The sequence below is a fragment of the Trichechus manatus genome, unplaced genomic scaffold (assembly GCF_000243295.1).
Source record: "Trichechus manatus latirostris isolate Lorelei unplaced genomic scaffold, TriManLat1.0 scaffold00131, whole genome shotgun sequence".
NCBI classification, from domain to species: domain Eukaryota; kingdom Metazoa; phylum Chordata; class Mammalia; order Sirenia; family Trichechidae; genus Trichechus; species Trichechus manatus.
Genome location: NW_004444067.1, coordinates 354,915 through 368,033, shown reverse-complemented (window position 1 = coordinate 368,033; position 13,119 = coordinate 354,915). Strand labels below are relative to the sequence as shown.

At 43.7% G+C, this 13,119-nt stretch overlaps 2 protein-coding genes across 5 annotated transcripts in view; one reads left to right on the top strand and one right to left on the bottom strand.

The window, feature by feature from the left end:
- Positions 1-10,565, top strand: part of DIABLO (diablo IAP-binding mitochondrial protein) — a 21,101-nt gene extending 10,536 nt beyond the window's left edge. For all 4 annotated transcript variants that reach the window (XM_023739191.1, XM_004384964.2, XM_023739192.1 and 1 more), the window contains one exon: positions 9,819-10,565. In XM_023739191.1, coding sequence (XP_023594959.1) covers positions 9,819-10,015 — 197 coding nt within the window. In that variant the 3' untranslated portion in view covers positions 10,016-10,565. The remainder of the gene's footprint in view (positions 1-9,818) is intronic.
- Positions 10,566-10,664: 99 nt separating this feature from the next.
- On the bottom strand, positions 10,665-11,905 carry B3GNT4 (UDP-GlcNAc:betaGal beta-1,3-N-acetylglucosaminyltransferase 4). The gene has a single exon (XM_004385034.2). It carries the CDS (start codon positions 11,870-11,872, stop codon positions 10,820-10,822), a length of 1,053 nt encoding a protein of 350 aa, XP_004385091.1. The 5' UTR covers positions 11,873-11,905; the 3' UTR covers positions 10,665-10,819.
- Positions 11,906-13,119: the final 1,214 nt, after the last annotated feature.

Below are 13,119 nucleotides of genomic sequence, written 5' to 3'. Positions count from 1 at the left end.
ACAGAGAAACACAGAGGAGAGTGGTAGAGAAAGAGAGATGGAGGGGAGAGAGAGGAGATACAGAGAAACACAGAGGAGAGTGGTAGAGAAAGAGATAGATGGAGGAAGAAGACAGAGAGACACGGAGATGGAAAGAGAAGTGGAGCTGGGTGAGATGGAGGGGAGAGAGAGGGGAGGAGAAGGGGGATTTAGAGTGAGAAAGATGGAGGGGAGAGAGACACAGGAGAGTGATGGAAAGAGACGGATGGAGGGGGAGAGATAGAAGAGAGGAGACACAGAGAAGCTTACATAGAGGAGGGAGATGGAGGGAGACAAAAGAGAGGGGAGATAGATGGAAAGAGAAATGGAGCTTAGCAAGATAGAGGAGACATGGAGATGTGGAACTGAGAGAGATGGAGGAAGGAGAGATGAGAGGGGAGTTAGAGGAAGTAGGAGGAGAGATGGATGGAGAGAGGAGATGAAGTTGAGTGGGATGGAGGGGGAGAAAGAGATAGACAAAGAGAGGAGAAAAAAGACATGGAAAAAGACATGGAGAGGCACATAGAGGAGAAAGATGGAGATGGAGAGACACCTGGGGGGAGAGGGTGGGGGCGAGGTAGAGGAGAAAGGAAGAGAGAGAAGAGAAATAAAGGACAGAGAGGGGAGAGAGATGACTTAGAGATGACTTACCCAAAAACTGGGCCCTGGTGGTGCAGTGGTTAAGAGCTCGGCTGCTAAACAAAAGGGTCAGCAGTTTGAATCCACCAGCTGCTCCTTGGAAACCCTGTGGAGCAGTTCTGCTCTGTCCTTTAGGGTCGCTATGAGTCCGAATCGACTCCACGGCAACAGGTTTTGTTTTGTTTTGTTAGATATGTATGTTTATGTATACAGACTGAGAGAGATTTAAGGAATTGGCTCATGCAAACGTGTGGGGCTGGTAAGTTCAAAATCCATAGGATATGTGGAGATTCCTGCAGGTTTGTGTCCCAGGTTCCATCGGTCAGGTAATAGAGTGCCAAGTGAAACGAGAGAGTTTTGCCAAAATAACTATTTATAGTCTGAAGACAGAACACACCCCTAAGGAAACTCCCCTTTTCAACTGATTGATGACATTATGGAACGACAGCACATCAACTAGTGTTTGGCCAAACCAGACATAACCTAGCCAAGTTGACACATAAAATGAACCATCACATCACTTGACCTGTCTGACCCTTGGATTAATCACGTGTACAATACTTACCTAGCAGAGCTGTTAAGAGATCCCCGTAAACACAGCCCACGATGTAAGGCACTGATAAGAAAAGCAGTCAGCAGTAATAATGGAGCTAGGAGTGGTATGAATCTGCAATATTGTTAACAAGTATAATCGGTGAGGGTGTGGCAGAGTAGAGGTGGTGTTCTGCTTGGGGGGTTATTTTCCTCACTGTAGGTATGATTCTGCTACATACAAGTTGAGATGGTCTGAAGAACTGTTAAGATCCTTTTGTTTTCTGATTTCAGAATGACGTAACTAGGGATTCTAGCACCAAGTTTAAAAATCATACAGAAGATTTTTTTTTTTAAGGTAAATGAATCCTTAACCATACTGAAAACAAAAAAGAATTCTTAGTGGACCACAACTGGAGAATTCGGAGATTTCGAAAACAGACAAGATTGGAATGAAGAGTGAAACACAGTTCACTACCCATGTAGAAGCAACATCATAGTAGTGCCACACCAGAGGTGGTAACAGGGTTCCCTTGTGCGATGAACAGGGAGAACTGCCGTCGTACTGCATCAGGAGCATCCCATTGGGCAACCTTCGCCACACCCCAAGCAAGCTTAGAAGAAAAGGGAGAGTCATATGTAAGCATTCTCTTAAACAACAGACATTTTCTCAGAACTGATTGAAAGGGATCACCAAGGTCCTCAGCAAAATTTTTAAAAAACAAGCAAAGAACATACACAGAAAAGATCCAGAGTATAAAGTATCAGAGTATAAAGTATCCAGAGAAAAATCCTAAAAGCTACTAGAAAGAAAAAATAAATCACCTGCAAAAGAAACTAGACTCAGACATCACTTTTCTTAGCAGCAACATTAGATGCAGAATGCAGCAACATTAGATGCAGAATGACAGTGAATTATAACCTAGAATTTTATATCCAGCCAACTATCATTAAATGTGAGAGAGAGACATTTTCAGACATATAAAGACTCAGAAAGTTTACCACCCACATGCCCTTTCTGGAAAAACTACTCTAGGAAGAAGGAAAAAGTTATTTTAAAAAGAAGCAGTTGAGATACAAGAATCATGAACAAAACAATTAAGTAAACCTGTCAGAAGTTCTGATTGTTAAGTTTTAAAATAATAAATCAGTTTGAGGAAGAAGTGAAATATGCGTAGTTTTTTTGTTTAGGAGGAGATAGGCATTAGTTTAACATTAGACATTTTTAAGCACTACAATACAAAAGAATTAATAGAGGGGGAGAAACGGACGAAGAAAACTTGATAAATTCAATTAAAGCAGGAAAAGTTTAAAAAGAAATAAAGCCTGTTAGAAAATACAAAATAAGATATAGGAACAAGTTCACACATATCAGTAATCACAATAGCTAAGAGTAGATTAAATCTTACTTTGTCAATGACAGTTTTAGATTGTGATCAGAAAATAATTCTAGTTAATACTGTTTTACAAAGGCACACCTAAAATGACACAGGAAGTTTGAAAATCAACAGACGGAAAAAGATGAATGGAGCAGTTATTAACAAAAGAAAGCTATGAAAAGAATCTGGCAGAGAGGAGTCTGGAGCAAAATGGTGATGTAAGCAGCTACACACTCCCACCCCTCCACACAACACCAAAAAACCCCAAGCAGAAGTTGGCAGAATCTAGGGTGTCAGAACTGTCAAAAACAGTCAAAACGTTATAGCAACTAAGCAGACGGTGAGACTTTAATACACTCCTTTCAATAATGGATAGAACATCTAGACAGGAGATCAGTAAGGAACTAGAGGACTTGAACAACACTATAAACCAACTAGACCTAACAGACATGTGCAGAACACTGCACCCAACAACAGCGGAATACACGTTCATCGCCAGTGCATATGGATTATTCCCCAGGACAGACCATAAATTAGGTCACAAAACAATAAATTTTAAAAGACTGAAATTAAGCAAATTACCTTCACCAACCACAGTGTAATGAAACTGAAATAACAAGGAAAATTCGAAATTCCACAAATACATGGGACCTATAACAACATACTTTTAAACCAGTGGGTCAAAGAAGAAATCACAAGGGAAATTAGACAGTACTTAGAGATGAATTAAAGTGAAAGCACAATATACCAAAATTTATGGAATGCAATGAAGGCAGTGTTCAGAGGAAAATTTATAGCTATAAATGCCTACATTAAAAAAAAAAATTTTTTTTGACAGTAGATTTAGATATGGTACCAAAAGCATGAGCAACAAAAGACAAAACAGATAAATAAGAATTCATCAAAGTTAAAAACTTTTATGCAGAGGACTTTGTCAACAAAGTGAAGAGACTTCCTACAGACTGGGAGGAAATTTCAGGGAACCATTATACCGAATAAGGGTTTAATTTCCAGAATATATAAAGAGAAACAACAAAAAGACAACCCAATAAAAAATGGTCAAAGAACTTGAATAGACATTGCTCCAGAGAAGATGCTTAAATGGCCAACAAGCACATAAAAAAAATGCACATCAAAACCACAAAGAGATAGTACTTTACTCCCACTAGGATGGTTATGATCAAAAAAACAGCAACAACAGGTGCTGGAGACATCAAATCCCTCAGTCATTTGCTGATGGGAATGTGAAATGATATAGCCACTAGAAAACAGTTTTGTGGTTCCTCAAAAAGTTACTGTATGAACCAGAAATTTCACTGGTAGGTATATACACTAGAGAGCAGGAACACAAACAGATCTTTGTACACCAGTGTTCATTTTAGCACTATTCACAGTAGCCAAAAAGTAGAAACAGCGTAAACGTCTGTCAGCAGATGAATGGATAAACAAAATTTGGTACATACGTGTTATGGAGTAACAGTCCTAAAGAGAAATGAAGTCCTGATCCATGCTATGACATGGATGAACCTTGAAAACATTATGCTAAGTCAGTCACAAAAAGACAAATAGTGTATGACCCCACTTAATATGCAATATCTAGAATAGGCAGAGGTATCGAGACCAAAGTTTGTTAGTGGTTACCAGGGTTAAGAGGGAGGGGAAAAGGGGGACTTAATGCTTAGGGGACACTGAGCATCTATTAAAGGTGATGGTATAATTTGGGAACGAGTAAGGGTGATGGTTGTACAACATGATGAATATAATTAATGTCACTGAACTGTGTATGTGAAGATTGTTAAAATGTCAAGTGTGATGTATGTATTTACCACAATAAACAAAAGAAAGTTAAGCATAGAATTACCATGCCATATCCATTATGCCATCGAGTCGATTCCAACTCATAGTGACCATATAGGACAGAATAGAACTCCCCCATAGGGTTTCTAAGACTATAAATCTTAAGGAAGCAGACTGCCACATCTTTCTCCTGCAGAGCCACTGATGGGTTCAAACCACCGACCTCTGGCTAGCAGCCTAGCACTTAACCACCGCACCACCTGAACTCCTCTTAGAATTACCATAAGACCTTGCAATTCCACTCTTAGGAATATACCCCAAATAATTGAAAAGCAGGAATGCAAACAGATACTTGTATACCAGTGTTCACTGTAGCACTATTCACAATAGTTAAAAGGTGCAAACAACCTTAATGTCCACCAACAGATGATAAACAAAATATGGTACATACATATAATGGAATATTACCCATAAAGAGAAATGAATTTCTGATACATGCTACGACATAGTTGAACCTTGAAAACATGCTCAGTAAAACAAGTCAGACAGAGAAGGACAAATACTGTATGATCCCTCTTATATGAAATATCTAGAATAGGTAAATGTATACAGACCAAAGTTTATTAGTGGTTACTAGGGGCAGAAGGAAGGGGAAGGGAGGGGAGTTGCTGCTTAGGGAACACTAGATTTCTGTTAAGGGTGATGGGAAAATTTGGAAACAGTGGTGATGGTTACACATGATGAATGTGATTAATGTCATTGAATTGTACATGTAAAATATGTTGCAATGGCAAATGTTCGTTATATTTTTTATTACAGTAATTTAAAAAACAGTGTGGTACTGGTATAAGGATAAACATATGCATCAATGGATTAGAATTCAGAGTCCAGAAATAAACCCGTACATCTATGGTCAGTTGATCCAAGGGTGCCAAGTCCATTCAATGGGGAAAGAATAGTCTCGTCAACAAATGGTGCTGGATCACGTGCAATAGAATGAAGTTGGACCCACACCTCACACTATATACAAAAAATTAACTCAAAATGGATCAGTGACCTAAATATAAGAACTAAACCGTAAAACTCTTAGGAGGAAACGTAAGGGTAAAGCTTTAAGACCTTGTTTTTGATAATCGATTCTTAACTATGACAACAAAAGCATGACCAACAAAAGACAAAATAGATAAATTGGACTTCGTGAAACTTAAAAACTTTTGTGCGTCAAGGACTATCAACAAAATGAAGAGACAACCTAGAGATTGAAATAAAATATTTGAGAGTCATAGATCTAATAAGGTTTTACTATCTGGTATATATAAACAACTTCTACAGCTCAACATCAAACATACCAACAATCCAACTAAATTGTCTGTTTTGGAGAAACAAACGTTTCTCCAAAGAAGATAGACAGATGGCCAACAAGCACATGAAAAGATGCTCAAAGTAATTATTAGTCACTAGAGAGGTGCAAATAAAACCATATTGAGATACCACTTCACCTCCACTAGGATGGCTATGATCAAAAAAACAGAAAACAAGGCAGGGATGTGGAGAAATTGGAACCCTCATCTGTTGCTGATGGGAATATAAAATGGTATAGACACTGTGGAAAACAGGTTAGCGGTTCCTCAAAAAGTTGAACATAGAACGACCATATAACCGAGCAGTTCCACTCCTAGGTTCCATTCAAGAGAATTGTAAGCAGAGACTCAAACAGATAATTATACTCCAATGTCCACTGCAGCACTATTCACAGGCCAGAAGGTGGAAACAACCTAAATGTTCATCAACAGTGAATGGATAAACTGTGGTACACCCATATAATGGAGTAATACTCAGCCATAAAGGGAGATGAAGTCCTGATTCATGCTACAACATGGATGAACCTGGAAAACATGCTGTGTGAAATAAGTCAGCACAAAAGGAGAAATATTGTGTGATCCCACTTGCATGATGTATCTAGAATAGGCAGAGGTATAGAGAAAGTTTATTAATGGTTACCAGGGGTGAGGGGGAAAAGAGGGAGCCATTCCTTAGGGAGCACTGAGTTTCTCTTAAGGGTGATGGAAAAAATTGGAAACAGGTAATAGTGATGGTTGCACAGCATGACGAAAGTAATTAATGTCACTAAATTATACGTGTAGAAAATGTTGAAATGGCAAAAGGTTTTGTTATATGTATTTCTACCACAAAAAAGAAAAAGGCTGTGACGGGAAATGGTCTGGGATTAAAAGTCACCTGATGTGCTGACAACTGGTATAATTATCAAAAAGAGGCTTGTAAAATACGTATCCATCATAGGTGCTGTGGCAGCAGTCTGTACAGGCTGCATACAGCGGGGGCACACATAAGGAAGCAGTCAGTTCTGTGTTGAGTGGTGATGGCTCAGAAAAGGTTTCACTGAGTCGAGGTTGAAGTCTAAGAAGCTAAATGGGTGGGTGGGAAAGGGCAACTCTGAGCAGAATGAGCAGTACACTCACAGTCTTGGGTTGAGGTGGGGGATGCTTCACTCTGACCTCAGCCATATATATATATTAGTATGCCCACTTCAAAATTTAATGTAATGTGAAAAAGCAATTCGAAGTGGATCAAGGATCTAAACGTGAGAACTAAAACCATAAAATTCTTAGAAGAAAACATCGGGCATGGCTCTGGGACCTAGTTTACAATGGAGTATCAGATATGACTCCAAAAGCATGAGCAGCAAAAGACAAAACAGATAAATGGGACCTCATAAAAATTAAATACTTTTATCAAAAGCCTTTATCAACAAACTGAAGACAGCCTACAACTGGGAGAACATTTTTGGGAACCATATATCTGATAAGGGTCTAGTATCAAAATATATTAAAAACTTCTACAACTTAACAACAAAAAATACACAAAGGACTTAAAGAGACATTTCACCAAAGAGGGTACACGAATGGCTGACAAGCACATAAAAAGACGGTCCATGTCATTAGCTGTTAAAAACCAAAAAACCAAACCCGTTGCTGTCCAGTCGATTCCAACTCATAGCAACCCTACAGGGAGATGCAGATCAGAACCACAATGAGATATCATCTCACCCCCACTAGAATGGCTGATTTATTTATTTTTAAAAAAAAACTGAAAACAACAGGTGTTGGCAAGGATGGGCTGAAATTGGAACCTTCTTCTATAGCTGGTGGAATACAAAATGGTACAGCCTCTGTGGAAAACAGTTCGGCGGTTCCTTAAAAAGTTGAACATTAAACTACCATATGACCCACCAATCCCAGTCCTCAATTCCACTCCTGGATATATACCCAAAAGATTTGAAAGCAGGAAAGCAAACAGAAACTTCTACAATATCATTAGTCATTAAAAAAACCAAATCTGTTGCTATCAAGCTGGTTCTGACTCATGGCAACCCCATGTGTTACAGAGTAGAACTGCTCTATAGGGCTTTCTTGGCTATGATCTTTAGGGAAGCAGATCTCAAGGCCTTTCTTCCATAGCACCACCGAGTGGATCTGAACCACCAAACTTTAGGTTAGTAGTTGACTGCAAACAGTTTTCACCACGCAAGGACCTCATTAGCCATTAAAAAAAGACCCATTGCTGCCAAGTTGATTCCAACTCATAGCAACCCTATAGGATAGGGTAGAACTGCCCCATAGGGTTTCCAAGGCTGTAATCAACAGAAGCAGACTGCCACATCTTTCTCCTGCGGAGCGGCTTGTGGGTTTGAACCACTGACCTTTAGGTTAGCAGCCAAGTGCTTAACCACTGCACCACCAGTGCTGCTTCCATTAGCCATTAGGGAGATGGAAATCGAAACAACGATGAGATACCATCTCACCCCCACAAGTGTTGGCGAGGATGTGGAGAAATTGGAAACCTCATCCATTGCTGGTGGGAATGCAAAATGGAACAGCCACTGTGGAAAATAATGTGTCGGTTCCTCAGAAAGCTGAACATAGAACTACTGTATGACCCAGGAGTCTCAATCCTATGTATGTACCCAGAAGAAGGCAGGAAGGCAAATAATAGTACAAGGAGAAATTAAGTAGAAATCGTTAATTATAAAAGGCAAACTCTGGTTTTTGAAAAGATTGAAAAATAGGCAAAGATTTGTCAAGTATGACTTTTTACAGAGAATAAAAGTAGCATAAGGAGGGGGTATTTTACATATGGAGTAGTTTCTTAATTATGAGAATATTATGATCTTTCTGTAAATCCTAAATTGGGTCAAGTAGTAGAGAAGAGTCTAAATTAGACCAGTAATCATAAAGAAGTGTTCAGAGTTTGTGCCCAAAAAATGGACACCAGGCTCAGGCTGTTTTATGGGAGAGTTTTATCAAATCTTCAAGAAACGTAATTCCTATGTTACACAAAGTTTACTTTTACTAGTATATAGAAAATGGCAAGCCTTCCAACTATTATAATTTCATAAAGCCAGCATAGCCCTGCTCACAAAGTGGGCTAGGGGAGCACCAAAAAAAGAAAAAAAAACCCAAAAAAACTGTAGTTCAATATCACTTACAGACTTATGAATGTAAATCATATGTTCTTTACCCTAAAAATGCAATGATAGATCAAGATCGAAAAAGAAAACATGAACATAATTCAGTACTTGAGATCCTCTCTACAGTAGATTAAAGGAGAAGAGCCATGTAATCAGATCAATACATGCTCTGAAAGTATTCAATAAAATGCTGTATCCATTTCTGATGTAAATCTAAGAACAGTTATGAATAGAGGGATTTTTCTTAACATGATAAATTCTGCTTAATAGTGAAGTATCAGAAGCATTTCCACCAAAGTCAGCAACAAGAGGAGAGTGCCCTTACCCTTTGAGCACTGTACCGAAGGCCCTCGCTGACGCAGTAAGACAGAAAGAGCAACCCAGGTGTTCTACAGATAGATTGATAAGTAAAATACGCTTATCCCTATGGTGAAATACACTAGCAGCAGGTAAATGGAATAGAACTAAAAAAAATGTTCATGGAAAAAGCGATTGCAAAGTATGTTCAATAATTAACTTCTATGCTATTATGTAAATTTATAATGACAAAATACTTGCTTTTTGTTTGCATTCCATATATAAATTTTTTAAAGGCAGGAAAGATAACTCTTGAAACTTCCAACACAGGTGATCTCTGAAGATTGGGTAAGGCAAGCAAAAGAGCTTTGATAATTAGTGATATTTTAATTTTTCAAAAAGAAATATATAGTTAAAACTTAATAGAAGGTCTGTACTAAGCTGTGTAGCTATAAAAATGACTGGGGGCATTGCATTCAACAACTGTAATAATGATAGCTGCTGATAACAAGAAAAATCCTGAGGGTTTTGACAGTGAGTGTTGATTGGTTGACTGCAGGCCTGAGCAGGGAGGTGGAGGGCTTCTCTGCAGGCAGGGCATGGGGAGGGGCTCCCCCCGTGTCCACTTGAGCCTGCTTATTGAGCTGAACCATCCCCTCTTTTGACAGGAGCAGACCAGGCCTCTGTCACTGCTCAGAACCACATCCAGCTGGTGAAATCCCAGGTGCAGGAGGTGCGCCAGCTCTCCCAGAAGGCAGAGAGCAAGTTGGCAGAGGCACAGACAGAGGAGCTCCGGCAGAAAGCACAAGAGGAAGGGGAAGAGAGGGCTGACCCGCAGCAGGAGGCCTACCTGCGTGAGGATTGAGGGCCTGCGCCGCTGCCACATTTGCTCACTGGAGTGGGGAGGGCCCGGGGCGCCGCAGCTTTCCCTGCACAGAGGAGAGGCGGCAGGTTGTGGCCTATCAGGCCAGAGGCCTCTGTGCGTTGAGTGCCAGCCCCTTCGCCTGTGGTCTCAGGCCTGTACTCTCACCCACTGATCTTCTTACCTCGCCCCCAAAAGCATCTCACCAACCTGGCCCGGGGAGGAGGGGGGTTTTTGTCATGCTTATGAGTTCAGTAGCTGTTTAACCCCAGTTTTCGATCTTATTCATGTTTTCAAATATGATTTAGTATTTGCTCCCTCCAAAGGGATGTGAGTTTGGGGAGGCTGTCCTGTTTTCTTTTTAAGTGTTTCAGATGCCTTCTGTGATCTGGCTTCACTGCCCAGTAAGGACGGCTCAGGCCAAGAGTGACAAGCTTGTCTTGAAGGACGGCAGTGGGGGCCGGCGCTCTCAGCAGGCCCTGTCCCACCACACGCCTGGGTTTCTTCCCTCTGAGTCTCTGTTGTATCCAAAGGAGAACAAGAATTTTTTTTTTGCCCTTAAAAAAGTGTGGGTGTCTCTCAGCCTCCCTCCTCTGCCCCACAAGGAACCGTGGCAGCATTTGCCATGTCTTGGCCCCCCCTCATTCAACACACACCATTCAGGTCAGCCAAGTTTCAGTGATTTTAATCCAACTTAGCAAGGTTGGGAGGAGGGGTTACAGAAACAGTCATTTCCTGTAGACCAGCAAGGGTCAGTTTTCAAGGTGCTGTTTCCCATCATGATAGAAAATGAACACAGTCCACTGTTCAACCTGCCTCTTGGGGCTGGGGCGCGGCACATCTGAGCCCCTCATCTGTCACCAGTGCCCACATGGTCCACATCTCCAGGGGGCTGAGGCGGTGCACCAGCAGGAGCCCTCTGTACAGGCAGGGGTCCAGGGGGTCCAGGGGCCGCTGTATCCCAAATGTCTTGAAGCCAGCATGGTGCGTGGGGCTCACACCCAGCTTCCTCAGGCACATACCCACAAAGACGTCATCGATGGGGAAGAGTTCAGCCTCTTCCACGGCTGCTCGCAGGTGCTGCACGGTGGCTCTGGACATGACATAGCCTCCACCGCCAGCATAGGGCGGGTAGTGGCGGGCCCTGTACATGGAGGGTGGGATGAAGTATTTGACCTTGGTGTTCCTGTTGGGGAGGGCCTGGCAGATAACATCTCCCACCAGGAGGTCCTGGGCTGGGTCCCAGCCCTCCGGGAACTCCAGGACATTAGGGACATGGACAAAGACACCGTCATCTCCCTTGAGCACGAAGCGGGCCTGCGGGCAGGCTGCTGCCACCCAGCGCTGCAGATGCAGCTCCTTCAGCGTCAGGTTGAAGAAGTCCTCCACAAAGTCCCACTGCAGGATGTCGTCAAACTCCTGGCTCTCATAGGCCAGCAGCTGGGCTGGGGGTGCAGGTCCTGCCACTCCTAGGAGGAACACCAGCTTCAGCCGCTGGCCCCCTGCCCGGCCCCACGTGCTGCGGATGGCCGCCCGCCGCTCCACGTGGCTGGGCTGTGACTTGATGGCCAGGAGCAGGAAGGTGTCCTCGGCACAGCCCGAAGGCTCCAGCAGGATGGAGAAGTTGCGGCAGTGGCGATAGGTCAAGAAGAGGCGGTGGCGACTGGGCAGGGATAGGGAGGCGTTAGCCACTGTGTGGTTGGGCAGACAGTGGCTGCGGCGGTGCCCCGAGGGGGCCCAGAAGGGCTGGCGGGCCACAGGGCCCCCGGCCAGCTTGGCCTCCTTCTTGAGGAAGAGCAGGCAGCTGAGCAGCAGCACCGCCAGGCTGTAGAGGAGCAGCCAGCCCAGCCTACGCAGCATGGCTGTCCTGCAAGGAGAAGGCAGTGAGCGCGACCCCACACCCACCCGCCTCCTGGCACAACCATGGCTATGTCCCTGCTCCCTCTTGGACTTCCATTCTTTCCAGCATGTCCTCTGGCTCTTTCCAGAATACTGCTCCCAGAGGACGGGGACCGAGCACACCGCCCAGCCTCCCCTCCCTTCTGCCACATCTGGGCTCTTGGGGCAGCTGTGTCCACAGAAGGACTTGGAGCTGCTCTAACGCCGAGGCCCACAACAGTCCTCAGCATTTCCCAGGAAATTCCATACCTTATGAGCTGTAGTGAAAACGTGCAGAGCTAGTGTGGGGGAATTCATTCTAAGCATGAAACCTGACATCTGATCTTCACGGCTCTCGAGTCTAAAGTCAAACCTCTTCTGAACCATTTTTGTCCATGTGGCAGGCTCTGTGTTGGCTGTCTGTCTCAGACATGAATAAGCCTGCAGAGGAAACTCCACTGCAGGGCCGCAGGTGGCCGTGGCCATGTGAGAGCACAGCCCTTCCCAGCTGCCTGAGTCTTAGCAGTCTGGGCTTCCTGGTGGGGCCAGTGAAGCTGGGCTTTGGACGGATGGACAGACGAACGCACACACACTCTCTCTCTCAAAGGGCATGAAAAGAAATAAAACGCTGGAGACTGTACCAGGCAGGGTTCCCCTGAGGCTCCCCCTCGCTTCTCTTCCCTCTGCTTCTGCGTTCTGTTCTCAAGTCTCACAGCAGTCCACAGAGAAGGACAAGGAGGCCACAATTACAGAGTAACCTGCCCATCCTGTCCTTTCTGTCCTTCCTGCCCTGGATCCCCTCCTCCTCACGTCCACTCCCAGGTCCTGGCCCAGGAGGCCTTCCTCACTTCTAGCCAGTCCTCTTGCATTAGCCTCACCCCTGTTGTCCCTGCCGCCACCACCAGAAAGTGACTCTTCTAGGTGCTAGGGATGTGGAAGGACAAGACGGGATCCCTGCCCTCACAGAGAGCGCCCCAAAGAAATGCTGCTGGAAAACAACTGTCAGTGCTGAGAAGTTCCAGCAGTTTAAGGGCGCAAAAGCGGCAGGGAGGGCGGGCGCCTTTAGCCCAGGGCTATTAAGAAAGGCCTCCTTGATAAAGGGACGTTTGAGCAAGAACTGAGTGAAGTGAGGGGACGCCCCACACAAACACCTGGGGGAAGAGTGTGCCAGGCGGAGAGAAAACTTGGTGAAGGGCTCCTGAAGGGGGAGCGTGGACACATTTGAGCAA

Bases quoted from the DNA above. Each gene is read 5' to 3' on its own strand.
- B3GNT4 (XM_004385034.2), bottom strand. From the start codon at position 11,872: ATGCTGCGTAGGCTGGGCTGGCTGCTCCTCTACAGCCTGGCGGTGCTG.